Genomic DNA, 20139 nt, shown 5'->3' on the forward strand with positions numbered 1-20139 from the left:
TGTATATTTAGGCATTATTAAAGACTACTTTTTGTCAAATCACAGTGCAGGGATTGACAGTGGGCTTGTAAAATAGCATTGGTCACGGTCGGAAGCAGTACATTTAGTACTGTTCATTACTCTATGCTGGGGGAAATATGAACTAATATGGTCTAATTGAAGACTGTAATTTTTTGTACATAACCAGGACCTTTGATAATTGGCCTAAACCAAGCCGATTTACCATGAGTATCCTGATAACAACTGGATTTGTAAGTACAAATCAGCAAAGAAGAAAACAGTTGCAGTACATTAAAAAAGAAGTCAAAGATTTTGGCCGCAATTAATACATTTTTTTATTTTTCAGTTTCAAAGACATTTTCAGTTTCGGTTTCAATTGAAATTTTTATATGTTTGTTGAAAAGGTACATTCATTATTTGCAGGTAATTCTATACACCACAACTCCTTGACAGGTCCACCACCCCGAGGATACAGTCATCTTTCCATATGTGACCCTGGCCCGGGTCAAAACCAGACATAAGTAGCAGGGGTATATTTGTAGCAATAACCAACAATAAACAGTATGGGTCAAAATAATTTTTTATGCCAAAATCATTAGAATATATATAATATAATAAAGATCATGTTCCATGAAAATTTTTGTTTTTACATTTCCTACTGTAAATATATCAAAACCAATTTTTTATTAGTGATATGCCAAGCTAAGGACGTCATTTCCAAAATTATAAGGACATTTTTTTTATTTTCTTGCACCCTCAGATTCAAGATCTTCAAATAGTTGTATTTCTGCCAAATATTGTCACGATATTTAACAAACCGTACATCAATGCAAAGCTTATTTATTCAGCCTCCAGATGATGTATACAATTCGTATAATTGGTTTTATCACACATATCTTTCTTTTCCCCACACATCTAAGCTAAAATATGCGGTGTCCTTCATCTTTCCCTTCCAGGTCCATTTGCATTTCTGGATCTTCAGCTATAATATAGTCAGCCTCAAGTGTAGGCACCTCCTTCACTACATTTTCTTCTTTTTCGTCCACTTTAATATTTGTTTCAGACTCTAACTCTGCTACAACTTCCTCCACAATGTTTTTGTCCAGCCCAGTGGCGGTTATTTCCAGCTCAGGCTGTAGTATTGTCTCTGGCACCTCTTCAATGAGGTAATCTGCCACTAGCACAGGTTCCTCCAACATCACTCGTGTCTCTTCTGGTACTCTTTTTTTCTCTGTTGTCTCGGGCTCCAGCAACACTGAATCTGCAACAGCTTTATCCTGCACCAGGGAACCTGCTTCTTCTTCTTTGCGCTCTACTGTCAGTTCTTTCTCAACCTCTGGCTCCTTCACCACTAGATCAGGAAGCTTCTCATCCTGAACTAGTGGACTGGCAAAAGCTAAAGAAGCTAATAATCAGATAGTAATAATGATAATCAATCTAGAGATCAAATGTAATTATTTGCTAATTTATTTAACATTTTTACATGTGCCAATGCAGACTTAAAGTAGAAAATATTTTGTTAAAAATGCATTGTTAAAAATGTGTAGTTTAAACTATACCCTTGTACTATTCCACTCTTAAAATGCCAACATTATACATAAGTAAAAAATAAAAACACAGTCAACAGTGTTAACATAAAGCAGCATTAAATGTACTAACAAGAATATAGAAAATAGGACAGACTGTTAAAAATTAAACTAACACAGTTAATATTAACTTTGCGTTTTAACTATGTAACTAGAGCACAGATCGTACCTGTTATGGTGAGAACCAAGAAGAACAATTTTCTCATCTTGTCGAAAATCTCCAAAGACTCACTTTCTGCAAGGAGATGATTTGATAATAAAATCAACATAAATCACTTATGTTCGTTTTCACTTAATTAAGTTTTTATTGACATGAATTCATAAAAGCCATCTTACTTTAACAGGGAACTTGCCTACCTGAAAGAAAATCTGTATTAGTTTAAAGTTAGTTAAGTTAGAAATGTTAACATCACTGAATCGAGGAAAATACATTAGGTTACACCCAACTTCATTTAAGGGTTTAATCATTACGAACAGCAGATTATCACCTGTTATGTTAAACCATCTAAAAAAATAGTAATAGTGTACAAAAGAAATGACAACAGGAATGTTATTTTTCAGAAATATGTAGAGTGCATGGTTGTTCTCACCAATGTTGGTCTGTACTAACTCTTCAGCTGCAATTCTCTCAGTGCTGTGAGATCCAAGTGCAGCTAATATAATACAGGTTTATGGCCGTCTCTATCTGGCCACGTTTCTGAGAGCACAATAGCTGTTGCATCAATTTTATTATTATTGTTAGCTTCTCTTGTTTTTTAAGTTCAGAGTACCAAATCACTTCAGTCGGAGATTTACAAATGTTTGGGAGTTTACATGTATTTTTTTATACATTTTATTTGTTATGTTGCTTTATATTTATTAGGTCTATAGTTTGAGAAACAATCTTTGGATTGCATTGACTTTCTGAGGCAAGATGCACTTTTCCACTTCATTTGACCTGACGTTTTTATTTTATTTTTATTTATTTTATATTGTGCTAGGGTGACTATACAACCTTTTTTATGGACAGGATTTCTGCAAATGACAGGATTTTTATTTTGTTCTTAAGTGTGCAATTATTTTCAGGGAAATAGCAGGAAAGGTCCTTACAAAACAAAAGAAACAAATTCCATAATGACAGTGACTAAGCAAATAAATACAGTAAACAACATAAAATAAAATTATTTCCATGTGTTTTTACAGAGAAAGAATGGGGCATTCATGGCCTAATGGTTAAAAAGTCTGACTTGTAACCTATTGGTCGTGGGTTTGAAACTTTTTTTTTCATTAGATTACTCAGCTGTTTATAATTTACACATTTAGTTCTCCCTACATATACACCATGTTCTTTGTCCTTAGTCCTTTGTTGCTGAAGTAATTTTTGGTCACGTTGTTCATTTGTGGTTTTGCTATCTAGTTTGCATTCTAGATTTCATTTGTGTATGTACCTGGTTTTTCTTGGATATTAAACTGCATATGGATCTTCATGGTTTTCTCTGAGTCATTCTGCGACAGAATACTTCAGCCATAATTTATTTAGCACTATTGGGGACAAAGTATTGTCCAAAGTATAAGTCCATCTTTAAGGTCTGAAGAGGTTTTCGTCAACAGGGGATGGAGGTCTGAGAGACATTGTTGTCAGGATATGGACTTTAAAGACATTTTTAGCCTATTTTTTGGATTAACACTTACTGCACTGGTCAAATGAATTGGAGGAGTCTTTGATTTCTAAAACTTCTCCAGATACATGCAGCTCTGCAAGCAGGGATAGGTAATTCACCACCACCAGAGCCCCACCTTCCTTATCTAATCAAGTCAATGACCCTTCATTTCCACGCCAAAGGTTGAAAAAAGAGGAGGGCAGCAAGGTAGACACCCAAGCCTGGTGTCCTGAAGGACCTGAGTCCGGTGGTTCCAGTACTTATTGAGCAACCTGTCTTTACTATGATCCTTGCCCTGCCGGCTCAACCTGGCCCCTTGCCTTTCCAGCTACAACCAAGATCCTTGCCCTGCCAGCCTCATCTAAGCTCTCTGCTTTGCTGTCCCCATGCTCCAGTCCTGGAGTCTTCAGAGTCCAGTCCAGACAAAGCTCAATTCCAGGAGCTCTCAAAGTCTGTTCCAGTCTACGAGTTCACTCCTGATCCCACAAAAGTCCATGAGTTCACTCCTGAGCCCCACCAGTCTATGAGTCTACAGACTACAGAGCTCACTCATGATTATGAATTCACTCCTTATGAATACTCTCCATGCCCTTTTGTAGTCAAGGTGACCGTTGTTGAATTGCCGGTCTGTCCTGTTGCAGCTGTTGAGACTGTTACTAAATTTCTGTGCTCTTTTTTTGCAGTCCTACTTGAGCCGCTAGGACTTTCATCTGCATTGTCAGCTCCGGCTTTGCTGCCTGTCAAACTACTGACTCTGCTCTGGTTGTTCTTCAGCTAGAGCCTCGCTGGTTTGTCCCTCTGGCTCCTCCCTGGTTGTCTGCTTTGGCCAGAGCCTGGCTGGTTTGTTCTGCTGGCCCTGCCTTGGCCTCTTGCCTCTTCCGCTATACACAGCCTGGCCTACCATCCTCCTGGACTGTTTTTCGGTTCTGGACTTCAGTTCCCATCACCCCTTGCACTTGTGATTGTTTCATTACCCTCAGCTATTTCTAATTTGCCAATTTAGTTCTTCCTGCAGATACTCCATGTCCTCAGTCCTTTGTTGCTGAAGTATTGTTTTGTCCCCTGTTCTTTTGTGTTTTTGCTGACGGTTTCGCTGCTTTAGATCGTCATGGTTTAAGTTAAATAATTAAATAATTTAGCAACTGAAAAGCTCCTTGCCATCTCTGACTAACAATAATAACAACAGGTAATAACAATCCGGTTCTAGATGAACTCACAGTTTGACTCTTAGTAGAGACCCTGCTGCTGAACACTTATGAGAGACAAACACACAGGCAATTATCTCTCTTAAAACTGCAATAACAATTGTACTAGTCTGCTACGGACAGTTCAAGTCCCTGTTGCTAGGTCTACATTCTACGTTTTAAGACTTCAATATACTACTGAAACTTTTATTGTAACACAAGATTATTTTTACTGCATTTAATCTGTAGTTTTATATTTCATAAGAACAGGAATGCATTGTTCATACATAATACTTTGAGACCTCACACTCAATGAGAGACTTGTGGGTATGAAACTTTTAACAGCTGCTATATCTACACTATCCCTTTCCTCAGTATGACATGGCATTTTGATTTACCCATTGTATATAACACCTGTCCACAGTGTCAGTTGCTGCACTGTTGTCAACTCCACACATGATGTTAGCCATACAAGTCTATATGCTCCCCTCAAACACATGTGCCCAACAGAAACACACCACTCTGCTGTGAGAAAAGTAACAGTGATAAATAAAGAGTATATGCGCTCTAAAAAAAAAAAAAAATAAAAAAAAAATAGGGCACAATGTACAATATAATTTGAAGTATTTTTTATAATTACATACACATAATGAATTTAATTGTTTTAGAGTTAACAGAAATGTGTGTAAAATTAATGAATAATGTAATATGTAATCTGGGATTTGTGTTAGTTTAATACTTAACAATGAGCCCTATTCTCTATAATCATTCGTAAATTGTAGTTCATGCATTTAATGCAGCTTTCTGCAAACACTGTTACTTATTTATATAAAATCTTGGTCTTTTAAGAATGAAATCATACAATAGTGCAGAAGCTTCCTGATCGTGGTTGAGAAAGAACTGACAGTAGAGCGCACAGAAGCAGAAGCAGGCCCTCTGGTGCAGGATAAAGCTGTTGCAGATTCAGTGCTGCTGAGCCAGAAGGGGAGCAAAGATTACCTGAAGAGACACAAGAGAAGAGACGCCAGAGACAGAACTAAAGACCGATCCAGAAATAGCTGCCATTCAGACGAACAGAAACATTGTACCTGTTGAGGAAGCTGTAGAAGAATTAGTCTGAAACTAATAAAACTGATGAAAACTGCACAAATACAAAAATGGACCCTGGAAGGCCACGTATTATTAAGCCTCCTTCAGATGATGTTAGTTTTACCACCTAATGCACTGAATACTGCAGTGTTTAGGATCATTATGACCAGCTGCCTTTATCAAGCAGATGTGATGTGTAATGTAAGATATGGAATGATGACTGTAGTGTGATGATATGTCCACAGGGCGGTGGTCTTGTGGACGGGTTTCCTACAGGGCAAATGTTTTCAGTACTTAGGAAAAAACATTGATGCCTATCAGGCTGAGATACTGATGTCATTTATGATCATGTTTATTTAGTGTAATATGGTTCTGGCAACCGAATGAAATGTGAAGCAACATATGTCTTAATTGATGTTATTTTTTTAGAAAGTGGTATTTATACTATAAAATACACAATCCAGTAATCAGCCTTTATTTTGTTATCTTGTTATCTTTAAAATATGTTTTAACTGTAATAATACTAATACTAATTACTGGTTAACCAAGACGTATTTATTAACAACAAGGCCCATAATGACTGACTATATTTCTCTTTTCTTTTACTTTATACCAACTGTTTTCCTTTAGTTCCACTGTAACTCCATCTGCTATTAAGGTCACCTGGCCTCTGTGAAAAGCAGCTACATTCTTGGTGAAACAGGGAAGCTAATGGATGGAAATGGCGGCCGAACTCGTGCGTGGCTTGGAGGACGGAGAATCCTTCTTGTATGTTCATTTGCTTGCAGTGCTTCTCTTTTTCACACAGTTCATTCATTCTCCACCATATCTGTCCCTCTATTAAGTCGCTTTCATGTTTTGACAGGCAAAAAGGTCTGGAACGTGGTGGAGTTATAACGGCTGGGCTAAAGGAGAACCCAATAATCTTGGTGGGCAGGAGAAGTGTGTAGAGACGTGGTGTAAGTGTTGCTACTGAACAAAAATGAACAAAAGTCTGTCAGTAAAATCTACAATACGATCAGTGACGTATGATGCCGTTTCATCAAACCGTTCGTTTGTTCCTGTCCACTTTAGACAGCCACAGCTTTAAATTAACCTGGTATACAATAACTTTTCTGATAAAAGTAAATTATTTTAAAATATTAATTCACTAGGGTGATCAACCACTGTTTTATTAAATTTGCATTGCATTGTTTACAAATAGAATAATAATAAAGTATACATTATTATACACCACAGCTGATTCATTTAGTTTGATTAATATAGCATTGTGATAAGCTATTTAATTGTTTACCAGCTAAAATATACATTCAAATAATGAAATGTATGAAATGTATGTTTTGCATTGCCCATTTCATCTCATCAGAATGCTGTGCAGTGCATATAACAGTTTGTTTTACATTATTACTTTTACAAATAAGATTAGCAGTTTTAAAAGTAACTTTATTCTCATAGGATTTTCTAAATGAACTAAAATGCATAATTTCATAGTGAGCTCCCAATTGCCGCCACAATTATTTTCTTCTTTTGCGTTGTTTTTGTATCTTAGTAATTAGAGTTAGAAGATTTCGGGGCCATCTATCTATATTAGTATTGTCAATAACCCTCACCCACCCCTGAAGATTGCTGAAGATTAATAACAACAAACAACATGTCTAAAATTCAAGTAAAAGACAACAATACTGTCCATTAGGAAATCTGAATTAAACAAATTAAGATCAAAAATTAAAAGTAGCTGTAGCCTATACCTTTGGTAAGGTTTCTTAACCCTCTAACATTAAATGAGACTATGATGACTATGAGAGTTGTACTCTCAAGTGGAGCAGGTAAACAGTCAGAACAGATATTTTAAGTGGTTGGAAATACTTGGTGCCATCCACAAATTCCCTGCATCCTAGAACGTCCGTCAACCAATCAGATTAAAGTATTCTACAACCTCGCGCTAAAAATCATTTGAATAAAAACAACACATTTGGTTCTGCAAGCTAATAATATAGACAAATAATTTACAGTGCATACCAAAAAAATAATTGGATGACCTGTGGAAGACGTGTGAAGACGCGGTATGTCTTATTTTAAGGAAATGCACACGTCGTTAATAAGCAAATTATCGACACGTCTCAGAGCATCTGCGCCGTGCTCGCGCAGCGTTCTGACGAGAGCGCGCAATGCTATCTTGAAGAATACTATCCGAAGAGCAAGAAGCGCCTCAGACTCTCCACGCGCTCCTGTAGCAGCAGGACAATCTGAAGATGAGCACAACGCTTACCTTCCCGCTCTTCTCATGCTGCTCTACTGTAAGTGTATGAAGATCGCATGTCTCATTATTGTTCATGTTGTCTGTGTTCTGGACATCTTAAAAGAAAAAATGAACTTTTTTTTCTTGATTTGAGGATTCTGAGGGGTGAGTTGGAAAACACAGCTCATAACTTTGATGGATAATTTGAATGTACATTTAGGCCTATCTGTTAAGAATTATATTTTTATTTAATATTATTTTAATTATATTCAAGTGTTTACGTGCTGCTAACATAAAAATAGCACAGTGTTCAAAGGTTGTTATAACTGTATGTAACTATAATAATAATTAATAATAATTTTAACATTTTAATTACATGTTTTGTTTTATTTTATTGGTTTCTCACACTACCAGCTTTGATTTGGTTCAAATTACTCTCTCTCTCTCTCTCTCTCTCTCTCTCTCTCTCTCTCTCTCTCTCTCTCTCTCTGTGTGTGTGTGTGTGTGTGTTTTTTTTTCAAAGAAAGATGGATGCTTTGAGAGTCTGGATAGGGTGGGTGGGGGTCTTGTAAAACACTTTGCTTACACAAACTTCTGAAACCGCATTTGAACACTTGAGATCATGAGGGTGATAAAGCCTGTGAAGAAGTTGTCCAGATCTGAACTTCACTCTGATGTGGCAGGAACCCTTTCATGACACCGATGCCCCTTGACTGACTCCTTGTGTATTGGTCTTTATCATAAAGAGATTACATTTACCCAACATACCATGAGAAATTCTTGATCCTGATCCTTCTTGAACATTGTTTAGTTTATAGAAATGTAGATCTATAGACTGGGTGTACATATCTAAATTTCTATAAACTAAACAATGTTTTGCAGATAACGTAACGTGTCATTTTTACCTGAATATTACAAAACTATAGCTTTGACCAAATTGATTGGTTTTAATTCGATAACTTCAATGTTTCAGGCCACTAAGTTCTAGTTAGGTTGTTAAATACCTCGTGGGGTGGGCTGTGATTTTAACTCCAGTCCCTCTTCCAGCTGAAGAGGTTTTAAGTTACAGCAGCATAGTAGGTCTTTGTATCTCTCTGTAAAAAGACCCTCTGCAGACCTTTTCTCTCTATTCTCATATAACGCTCAGTTGTTTTCTACTGTCAGCTTCTCCAGAGAATGACGTATACAGATAAAGGAAAAGTGTTTTCGCCGCTTTCCCCAGAAGTGCATGTTTTTCAGAGAGCGAGGAGGTTATCAGGGTTAGTTTGGACTGCCACCCCCCACTAAACACAGACAGACTGTGTGAGAACATCCATCCATTGCTTTAAATTCCTACACATCCCTGTTCCTGGCACCACCACCGGAGCGGGGAGCGAACGTTAGTGAGGTTTCACATTTGAGGAAAAACTCAAATCTGTTTACTGTATATTTACCTAAATATTGTGGGTTATATTAAGCTTATACCAACGACCTATGTGTCCGAATTTCAGTTTGTTATTATCAAAAACATTGCGGGGCAAACATGATGATTTCCCCATAATCTGTTTGTCTGCAGATAATGAATTTTTATAGTGTGTTACAGCTTTCAAGCGTTAATTCGTGTCTTCCTCTTCTCCAGTTCCCAGCTCAGATCCTGTTACTGTGACGACAAGCAAAGCCAAAGTGGAGGTACACGAAAACACAAGTAAGTTCATCGGTCTTCGGATAATCGGCTGGATGTGTTCAGTTATACAAAAGCTTTCAGATCGTATTGATTGGATGCTTTCGCCTGTTCTCTTGGAAAGATGCTGTCCTGTCCTGTGAGTTCAGGACAGAGAAAGAAACCAACCCACGAGTTGAATGGAAGAAAAGAGGCAAAGATGTTTCATATGTTTATTTTGATGGGGATTTTACAGGTAGACATTTCCATATTTATTGCAACCATGTACCTCATCTTCACATATGTATACTGCTTTTTAAAGAGGAAGTGTGTCATTTAAATGAGTGAAAATGAGTGAACTTTTGGCAAAAATATAAGGCATAGCCACTTTATAAATAAAGCTTAGAAATCTTATTCCCTCATACAAAATATCTGAGATGATTTATATGGCTATTATTTGATTCTTTCCATTTTTCAGTGAATTTTAGTTTTGTACTTTCATCACATATATTTTTCTCTAAAACATTCTGACTCATCATCGCAGGTTCATTTAAGGGCCGTGCATCCATCGATGGAGCGACAATGACCCTCCGTGGTGTTACACAGAAAGACTCAGGAGTGTATCATTGCGAAGTCACAGCCCGTCAGGACAAAATCAAGCTGGGGGAGGTCACTGTAATCCTCAATGTGCTTGGTGGGAATGAAAATCTTCCTAATGATTCATTCTTGAAATTTAACTTTCATTGTTTACATGTGCGCTTGCGCCGACAATATGCCTAACTCTTAATCTTAAGCCTGTCAGTGAGCTTGTGCGATCACGTAATGCAACTCTGTCTTGCACGGACAGTGCCACCGCATGCGCCATCATGTGAGGTCCCAGAAACAGTCATGAGAGGATTTTCTGCAGAGCTCCGCTGTAAAGACAAACTGAGTGTTCCTGCTGCCACCTACAGCTGGTACAAAGACAACAAACCGCTTCACGCTGCCACTCTCCATGAAATCAACTACACCCTGGACCCCAAAACTGGGACTCTGGTTAGTGTGGTGCTATGATTCCTTTTTATCCACACCGATAAACCTTTATTTTCATTCGAATTAGTTATACATTTTAGCCTTTTCCCTAACAGCTAAGAAATGCTGCTTAAGTTTGTTTGGCTTTGATGCATTTATTACATGCAATTATGATTCATAGAGTGTTTCCTTTTCTTTGCTTCTGAACAGAAGTTCAATGTGTCAAAATCTGATGAGGGTCAGTATCGATGCGAGGCCTCGAATGGCGTGGGAGCACCCAAAAGTTGTGCAGGACAGCATATGAAGATAACTGAATGTAAGTTTTAAAGAGCCCGAATCATAAGGAATCAGTTTTACTTAATAATTTAAAATACTGTAACAAGAGTTGATTATAGCATGAAAATGCACTTTAAAAAGGTACTGTATCTGAAAAACACTTGTTGAGTTTGACTATACTGAGTTAAAAATGAAAATTATATTTCCTTATAGGTTCTTGTTTTACCACAAAGTAGACTTGTGCTTTTCAAACATTTGTAACTTGCCTCTCGGTTAGATTTTTAAGTAAAGAAATTAATACTTTTATTCAGAATTCTTTTTTTATCACAGCACAGCTGCTTTCAACATTGATTAAAAACTAAAATATGTCGACACCATTTTAATTTATACTTCCCAATATTACATTTATTCTGTCAACGCCATGTATCGACTTCAAAACTTTGAACGGTATTCTAGTAATTCTGTTTTTTATGGGGTCATTTTGACCACAGCAAAAAGCACATTAGTCATAGTTGCTTGGATGCCAAACAAAACATGAGGTTTAAGTCAAAAGGCTGGAGCGATGGTGGAAAACCAGATCAGGTTTGCCTCAACACCCTTGACTGACATAATAACCGGACAGAGTGTAAATGAATATTTGTTCGACTTGCTCTGTTGCAGTTGAGCTGAACATGACAATAGTTATAGCCATAGAGGTGGGAGCGTTCCTGTTCCTCCTCTCATGCTGTGTTGCCATCTGTCTGTGCTGCAGAAGAGGGTGCTGTCGTTGCTGCTGCAGTGAGTACCATTTAGTCAAACACAACCTAAAGAGGCTATTTAACTTTGAACGCTAACATTAATCTCAAATTTACCAACAGAGAATAAAAGAGAGGCTAAACAAAGGTACGTCTTAATGCATTCTGAACTGTAAGAATGATATGTAACGGACCATTCAGAACAAAACAGTTCTTTCTTTTCACTTTTCAGCAGGACAAAGACCAACTATATCCCTCCAGATGTAAGTTTTTAATTTTCCTTTTGATAACTCAGTAGTCAAACATTACAGTAATGGTATTGTAGCTTTGTCTTTATAATACTGACTAGTCTTCATCTCTCTCCTCAGCCAAGATGCTACAAACATACACAGTCCTTTGTGTTGTGAAGAGAGTGCACATACTGGATAGCACTGTGCTAAAAGAAGTGCATTTAAGTGACCTCAAAGACTGGAGAACCATATCTTACATTACGTGCACTTGTATATGTCTATGATTTGCTCTAAAGGTCTATCAGAGGAAAAATACGCCCCCTGGTGTTGAGGTCCATCCACAACAGACCCACATTATGGTTCATGTTTCTTTTATACTACTGTAAAAAGCTTTTCAAATTTATTTTTAATACCGTGTAGTATTCTAATTGTCTCGGATCTGTTTGACTTCTCACAAATTAGAGTAGAGACCGTAAATGTTGCACTATTTCATTTTATTATTTTTTCAGTCATCAAGCCACTGAGCATTGAGGCCCAACTACAGATGTGATGGTCCACTTGATTTCAGTGGAAACAAGGTCGACTTGTCTCTAGACGTCTCTCAGAATGTCCTTTAGTCATCATACAATCAGTGTTTAGCAGAAATGAATCACAAGCTTGACCTGTTTCTACGCTGCGTTTCATTCAGAAACCTCATCTGTTGTCTAATTTAGTTTTTATTAAAGGAATAGTTCACCCAAAATCATTTGATGTTCTATGACATTTATGAAAATATATTTTTTGTGCAGACCAATCCTTTTTACAACGTCCGAGCATATTTAACTATTTGGTTTAGTTCATATGTGGCTCAAATCAACCAGAAGTGTTTAAAAGATAAATGTTTTGGTCTTTTGTTACATTAATTGATATGTAAAATAAAATAAATGCAAAATCCACAATCCATTGCAAAACCGATTCCTTTTTTTTTAAAACACAGATTGAATGACTGTAGCATAAACTCAAGTTAAATAATGCACCAATCAGTTTGATATTTATAGTCCATTTATTTATTAACTGGCTTCAATACAGTCAATGGTCACATCCAGAACAGTAAGACATTTCTTTAAATGTGAAATAACTTGAAAAATTGAAATTACTCTTCAATAATTGTGCACAAACACATTTTTTGTGGTTTCCATGAGCGCAGGGAGGCATAAATACGCATATAAACAATCATGTAAAAAACAAACAAAACATGAAAATTAAAAAATGAAAAGATATATACACTTAAGAGGAAAACATATTTACATAGTATCTAATAAAACGGTACAATGCGTCGATTTTCACACTTACGAACAGTTCAAGACAACACCGTTATCTGCTGCTAGCTATTATTTTGCACAAATAATCAAATAAATACCTTTATATATTATAATGTATAGTTAATAACCACACAGAATGGGGAGTATGTTGCTGTCAGTGGGCAGCGAGGCCTCCTGCTCATCCCCGCCCCCATTGCAATGTTGACCAAAAACCAGCATGAACATTCACTCAACTTATTAGCACACACAAAACTATAGCCTCTGACTCCCATCTTTAGTGCGAAAAAACTCCAACACAGCACTTACTGACCGGGATAAAGAGGTACGTTGACCGCAACACTAATTAATCTGAGATAAACGAGGACGAAAATGAGAATGTTGCAAATGTGTGAGGTTATAAGCGAGTCAGTTTTCCCGCTTTCTGCGCCAGCTAACTGTTAGCATCCTAAGGGGAAACTGAGCTAGCTGGAGTGCTAACAGAACTGACTGTAAGCCAGCCCTCTCACGTCCGACAAGCAGTAGGTAAACTTTATTCTGGGTAATTTAAAATATATCAGTTTCCGACGACACATGTTGTCGACGTTTATAGTTCCGTCGTATAAAACAAAGCGCGACTTTTCGTAAAAGTTAGCGCAAGCTGTCAGCGCGAGCAGATATTCAGTTCAACCAGGCGTGTCTCTCTGTCTTTCGTCAGCATAAGCTAAGCAGCTAACAAAGAGGCCAGGTATACATACATATTCCATCCGTGACTGTACCTGCCGTAGACATTATATTCCGCACGAAGCGCATAATTAAACACCGTGATGTTTCCGTCCGTTTCTTCGGGCGCACGGCTGTTTTCGGAAGTCTGTCAGCCGCCGTGACTTCGGCCAGGATTTCCGGCTGCTTTTACATCTGCCCTTCTCTTGTTTTGTTTCCGTTTCTTCCATTTCCGTTTTAACTTTCCAGAATCAAAAGTCTTGATGTGTAGCTACCCCTGAAAGTTTCAGAAGTTTTAAAAAGTCGTCTTTTACGCGCAAATTTGCGCTAATATTACGAAACCAAAAGCATTCCAACATGGCAACTGCGTTTGTATCGATTCGCGCGTCTTCCCACCCAGTCGCCGGTGGAAATTATATTAATAAAATATTGCGTTCAAATCCACACACGAAAATAATAAATGGGTTGATCAAATGGAGGGCATTTTTATTGAATAATACGTCTCTTGTGTTAAATAAGCGTGCTAATGCGGGGAAAATGCCACGGTGGGCCTGTACTCAAGAAAAGCCTCGGTGTTGCGTGAGAGTTTATTGGACTTCAGAGACTTCTTAGACCGCAAGAGTGCGTTAATCTGAAAATTTTGTGACTTTGCAGCATATAATATGTTTTGGATGACTTTGTTTTTATGAAAATGTTAAACGTAATATAAAATAAGATTTTTTTTATTTTATTTTGAAGTATATAATTAGGTAACACTTTGCGATAAGGCAGTTTTGTTACCACGAACTAACACTGAACAATACTACTGCAGCATTTATTAATTTTAGTTACTGTTCAGCATTTACTAATACATTTTACAAATCAAATGCCAATGCAGTGTGAACTAACAAGTACAAATATATATATATATATATATATATATAATATTTATTCACTTTGTAGTTGGACAAGGAGTTGAAGGGATGTCTAAAAGTGAGACAGAGGAGATGATTGAAATTGAGATTGATGGTCGGGAGAAACAGGAGTGTCTAGAGGAAGGGTAAGTGCGCTCGCTGTATTTCTCTTCCTTTTTTCCCTTCTCTGTTTGATGTGCTTAGAGGAATCATCTCATTGAGCAACGTGTATCTTGTGCGTATGACATGATCTTTCATGTGACCAAATGTCAGGATTGAGGAGCAAACCATCACAGCAGCTGAATTGATTACCCAGGATATTGACATCAATGAGCCGATCGGTAACCTGAAGAAGTTACTGGAGCCTCGTCTTCAGGTCCCGCTGGATGGATATGACATTTGTCTGCAGGACATCCTAGTATGTATTTCTCTATTAATGTAATCTTATTTGAGTGCACTCATTATTCTTATTCATGGGATAAGCTCTTGATTTCCTGTCTCTGTTCCGTTCCTCCATTCAGTTGCATCCTGATCACAGCCTGTTCGATCAAGGAGTGAAGACAGATGGCACAGTACAGCTCAGCGTGCAGATTGTCACAAAACAGGGTAACAGTTTACAGTGATCTCATATTTCTGTTGGACAAATCTTGACTTGTCAACATGCCCTTCAGACAAATTAAGATATTTGGGTAGCTGACGTGTCATGTGGGATGACATGCTTTTGTAATTATGCACGCAGCTTTTATGAGCTGATGGATATTGAGAGACTACATGAGTATTTGCACTTTCAAAATATAATCACACCAAGGAAGAATCATATAAAACGAATTAGGGATGGCAAAATATGAAGTATTTTTCATACTTTATATGAAGTATTTAATAAGATGAATCTCCAGTGATACGTTAATATTTTACAGCAATGATGAGACAGTGATGTCCGTTTTAGGTGAAGAGAAATTGAATATTTTGGAGATTGTGAAGCCAGTGGAGACCGTGGAGGTGGTGATTGATCCAGACGCAGCTGCTGGCGAGGAAGCTCATCTGGTGGAGGATGGACATGTGATTGCGGTGGAGCGAGGCTCCATTCCTGATGAGACTTCAGAGCAGGTGACACGCTGGGCGGCTGCACTGGAAGGGTACCGCAAGGAGCAGGTTCGACTGAACATTCCCTATGGTGAGTGCTCCATTGATATCAACACGTTTCAGAGTTAAATCTTTAATATTTAATGGATTTTTTAGAAGAGCATAGGAACATAGGATGAGAGTTCTATATTATCACAAATAAATATTTACACATGTATCTGCATTTAAACAATACAGTTAAGAGCAATACTGTTGAAATATTATTAAGAATGACTAATTTCAATGTTATTACATGTAGTTTATTCTTGTGATGGCAAAGCTGAATTTTCAGTATCATTACTTCAGTTATAAACCATTCTAGTATTCTCATTTGGTGTTTAAGAAAAAAATTGTTAAAAGTTTTGGAATCCATGAGAATTTTATTTTTATTATTTTATTTTGGGATTTTTTGCTCACTAGAAGGTTCAAAAGAACAGCATTTATATAGAATAGAAATCTTTTGTTACATTGTGGATGTCTTTACTGTCACCTTAATTTAATGTGTCTGAATTTCTTATGAAAATTTTACGTACTGTAAACTTTTGCACAGTAGTGTAAGCATTTCTTCATCGTGAATCCTGAAATGACAATAACTGTAAACAAAATCACAATTTGTTTTTTTGTTACACCTCGCATCCACTTCACATCTGCAAAGAAGTCAGATTTTTTTATTTTGGTTAAGAAATGAACATGTACCACACTTTGTATTATTCTATTTAAAATATTAAATTCGCAAAATGCTGCAATAGATTTTCATTGTCAGATATGTGCTTTTTTATTTCCCTCGTCAGTAGCAATATAATTTAATGAACTTTACGTCTGTCTGTCAGACCCGGTGCAGTGGACAGCAGATCAGGTGATCCACTGGGCAGTTTGGGTTATGAAAGAGTTCGGCATTGAGGAGATGGAGGTGGGTGGCATACACATTTCGGTCGCCAGCTCTGTGGTTTTAGTCAGGAGGAGTTTCTTCAAAGAGTGCCCAGCGGAGAAATCCTGTGGAGCCACTTGGAGCTTTTACGCAAGTGTAAGTTTTGCAAAGGAAAGATAGAGTGGCGTGTGTTCACCCACAAAACTTTTCTATCGCAATATCTTTAGCTTGTTTACAATCACTTTAATTCTCTGTGCAGATGTACTTGCCAGTCAGGATCAGGGTCAGGAAGCAACAGTCACCATTGATCAACGTGAGTATCAGTAGATCCAGAATCTTGTCTGATCTTGCAGTTGCTTCTGCTCCATTTTTATCAACAAAAGCACCTTTTGAGTACCTTCTTGAATAACACTTTTGTGTAACCTGCACATGACTTGCTTAAAGGGCAGTTTGTGTCTCTAGGCAACGCTTAAGCTTTTCGATGAAAGGAGCATGTGTTGGTCTTCTGGGTAACACAGTTTCTTGATATTCTCCAGCTGTGCAGATCATTCCTGCCCCTGTGCAGCAGGCCACACCCACAGCCATTAAGGTGATGAAGCACAACAAAACACCCCGAGCCCCCGATCTCAGGAGAGGAGCGCAGCTCCTGGCAACCGCACAGGTACACAGAAATAACCATTTGGTAATGCGAGCTCTGCTTCATCAATACTATCATGTTTATTTGAAGTAAATGCATGTAAGTGGTGTAAATGTAGTTTTAATAATACATTTAATTATTTGCAATATATTAGATAATGTCTCGTAATATGGATGATGATGATTTCAATAATAATAATTATATTTTTTAAGTAAATATTTTTAAGGAAGGGCACATTAAAATGACCAAAAATGCCCTAAAAACAGAAATGTATCACAGAATGAGTGGCACATTAAATAATTAAAAAAATATTATTAGAATAATTTCTGAAAGATAGAAAATAGAACACATTTATTTTAAATAGTAATATTTTACAGTACTTCAAATAAATGCACCCTTGTTGAGCATACATTGAGAATGCTCCTACTAACCCGAATATGTTTTAATGTTTACATATTAATGAGATGTTGGATGTTAATGCAATCTAATGCTGTCTTTCATTGTATGGTCTATGGTGGAACAGTATCTTCCTCTTTTGTCTTTCAAATTTAACATACTGTAGTGGTTCCCATGAATGTATTGGGAGCCGAAAACCACATACTAAGTGAAACAAGAATGATCATCTTGTATGCAAAACAGTAATAAATGCTTGTGCCGTATGTCCTCTAAGGTAACAATGGTCAGATTCAGCTGTGGCAGTTTCTCCTGGAGCTGCTGACGGATAAGGACTCTCGGGACTGCATTTCCTGGGTCGGAGAGGAGGGCGAGTTCAAACTCAATCAGCCTGAGCTGGTAGCTCAGAAATGGGGCCAGCGCAAGAACAAGCCCACCATGAACTATGAGAAGCTAAGCAGAGCTCTCAGGTGCGAGTGCATCATTTCCCTTCTTTAGCATAGGTGCTTTTAGAGGGATGTATCTAGTACTCTATCCATTAATCCGGTCTCATCCAAACAGGTACTACTACGACGGAGACATGATCAGCAAAGTGCAGGGCAAGCGCTTTGTCTACAAATTTGTGTGCGACCTGAGGACTCTGATCGGATACAGCGCTGCAGAGCTCAACAGCCTGGTGACGGAGTGTGAACAGAAGAAACTGGCCCGGGTGCAGCTGCACGGCCTCGGCCAGCCCGTCAACACAGTCACGCTGGCCACCGCCACAGGCCAGCCCGTTACCACAGTCACCCTGGCCGCAGCAGCTTTAGAGAAAGACAGTTGAGGAGGAGTGGCTTGTTACTCCCAGCCAATCAGGAGCAGCGTTTAAGATGGGAGGAATCCGGGTTCAACATTTGACTTTGGGCAGGGTGGGAAACGGCGGGTTTGTAAGCAGATGTGCGCTTTTGTTACGAGTGTGTGTGTATGTCTGCGTGTCCCTAAAATGCTTAGAGAGCGAGTGTATGTGTGGATGTGAGAGACAAAGTATAGATGATCACGTATGAGCTTTCAGTTTTTGTACGCTTGTTCTCTGACTGCAGGGTAGCATCGGCTATATTTCCATTGTATATACTCTATGTTTTTGATAGCCACATGGGCAGTGTATTTTGATATTTTCCATTTGTAAAGGATCTTTTCTTTTTTATTTTCGAGTGTCCGATTCCCTCAAGGTGAGGTACTTTTTACTGTCCACCAGAGGGCAATAAAGAGACAGTTGGTTTTTGAATTGCCCGAGTCTTGCATAATGCAGCAGTAGTCAAACACACCCTTTGGTTTTTTTTTTTTATCTCCTTTTGTGCAGCAAGCAACACATCACGAAGAGTTTGTATGTACATTCAAAACTTTATTCATGGGTTACAGTGTTGTAGAAAGCTTTTCCCGTTCTAAGCCAATGGTTTGAATAGATACTGAAGGAAAAAGTCACAGAAAGAGCTTTCTTTGTTCCCTACTGACCACAGACACTCACCTCAGAGCATCCACTAATCAGCACAACACCAGATTTTTGAGCTAAGGTAATTCTATACAGGAACGTAATGAGCAGTGTGCACTGTGACATAACTGCACAATGTTTGACTCGTTTAATGGCTGTGTGTCTCATACAATGTATTATACAACAATTCACAATTTCCTTCAACGTTGCGGCGCTTTTAAAATAACTCTGGAGAGGTCACTTCAAAAGACTGCGTTACATTTAATATTTCTCATCCACCCGTTCCTTCTTACCTGCTCTGGCCTGTAAGGTGCTATGAGATACTTCAGTGAAACAATAAAAGAGGGGGAGAAGGTGAGGTGTTTCTGTCCCAAAATGTGTTCGTGAATATCACAGACACTGGGGGATACAAAGAGGGAAAGTGGGACAAAAATCACACAATCCAAAAATGGTGGCCATTTCTGAAGCAAAAAATCCACCACCGCTCCATACCTCCCTTCCCTAATCCGGCCCCATACCAAATCCCGACATGGAATAAAACTTCATGAGGCAAAAAGGGTCTAGACCCTTCCCGAAAGAAAATGTTAAAACGTTAACGAACCAAAACGTGGGCTAATATTACACTTCATAATACAATACATACATCTTTTCCAGCCCCATGCAACTATTTAAGTGTGCGTGGCATGGTCCAAAAGAAATAAAAAGCACACTTCGATTAAAGCATGTCCCTGTGACGATGTAGCCAAGCAGATTTTTTTCTCACTTATTTTAAAATGTGATCACAAGAAGACAATAAAATGTACAATCCAGCTAAAATCTCTACATAAGAGAGAGGTCAAAGTCTGCGCAACTGGATCCAGAAACCATCTCTCTGTTAAAATTGCCATGCACTATATAGATACAGCTAGTTTCTGCCTTAATTCAATACATATTACACACAAAATAAAAACAAACATTCATATTTCTTATCTCTGTAAATGTTTTTTGTTTGTTTTTACATTTTTTTTTAATGTATGGATTTTTTTAATATATATTTTTTGCTTTTTTCCAGAAAAAAAAACAACAACCCTGAATGGAAAGTTTAACAATGAGTACGTTATTCGGCATCTGGTTGTTTGCGGTTGGAGCCT

The 20139-nt window shown here is 37.9% G+C and overlaps 3 protein-coding genes across 8 annotated transcripts; 2 read left to right on the forward strand and 1 right to left on the reverse strand.

Annotated features, from left to right (window-relative positions):
- Nucleotides 1–317: 317 nt before the first annotated feature.
- Nucleotides 318–2298, reverse strand: si:ch211-160b11.4. Of its 6 annotated transcripts, none has more exons than XM_043248272.1 (4): nucleotides 2177–2298; nucleotides 1923–1943; nucleotides 1756–1821; nucleotides 318–1396 (listed from the first exon to the last, which is right to left on the reverse strand). In XM_043248272.1, the coding sequence occupies exons 3-4, from the start codon at nucleotides 1790–1792 to the stop codon at nucleotides 921–923; spliced, it is 513 nt and encodes a 170-aa protein (XP_043104207.1). In that variant the 5' UTR covers nucleotides 1793–1821; nucleotides 1923–1943; nucleotides 2177–2298; the 3' UTR covers nucleotides 318–920. The 6 variants fall into 6 exon arrangements, with proteins under 6 accessions (XP_043104207.1, XP_043104204.1, XP_043104206.1 ...); XM_043248269.1 differs by having other exon boundaries at nucleotides 318–1405; nucleotides 2177–2297; XM_043248271.1 differs by having other exon boundaries at nucleotides 318–1405; nucleotides 1923–1939; nucleotides 2177–2239.
- A 5479-nt stretch (nucleotides 2299–7777) lies between these two features.
- On the forward strand, nucleotides 7778–12127 carry jam2b (junctional adhesion molecule 2b). Its single transcript, XM_043248308.1, has 10 exons — nucleotides 7778–7796; nucleotides 9357–9422; nucleotides 9523–9633; nucleotides 9922–10071; nucleotides 10225–10412; nucleotides 10599–10704; nucleotides 11325–11441; nucleotides 11522–11546; nucleotides 11634–11661; nucleotides 11767–12127. Exons 1-10 carry the CDS (start codon nucleotides 7784–7786, stop codon nucleotides 11803–11805), a joined length of 843 nt encoding a protein of 280 aa, XP_043104243.1. The 5' UTR covers nucleotides 7778–7783; the 3' UTR covers nucleotides 11806–12127.
- A 761-nt stretch (nucleotides 12128–12888) lies between these two features.
- Nucleotides 12889–18375, forward strand: LOC122352102 (GA-binding protein alpha chain-like). Its single transcript, XM_043249610.1, is given in 12 exon segments — nucleotides 12889–13251; nucleotides 14571–14667; nucleotides 14795–14939; nucleotides 15043–15127; nucleotides 15468–15695; nucleotides 16474–16569; nucleotides 16572–16667; nucleotides 16771–16824; nucleotides 17048–17131; nucleotides 17134–17172; nucleotides 17819–18011; nucleotides 18103–18375. Coding segments are annotated over 11 exon segments (1359 nt in total). The 5' UTR covers nucleotides 12889–13251; nucleotides 14571–14590; the 3' UTR covers nucleotides 18365–18375.
- The last annotated feature ends 1764 nt before the right edge of the window (nucleotides 18376–20139 follow it).

The sequence above is a fragment of the Puntigrus tetrazona genome, chromosome 9 (assembly GCF_018831695.1).
Source record: "Puntigrus tetrazona isolate hp1 chromosome 9, ASM1883169v1, whole genome shotgun sequence".
NCBI classification, from domain to species: Eukaryota; Metazoa; Chordata; class Actinopteri; order Cypriniformes; family Cyprinidae; genus Puntigrus; species Puntigrus tetrazona.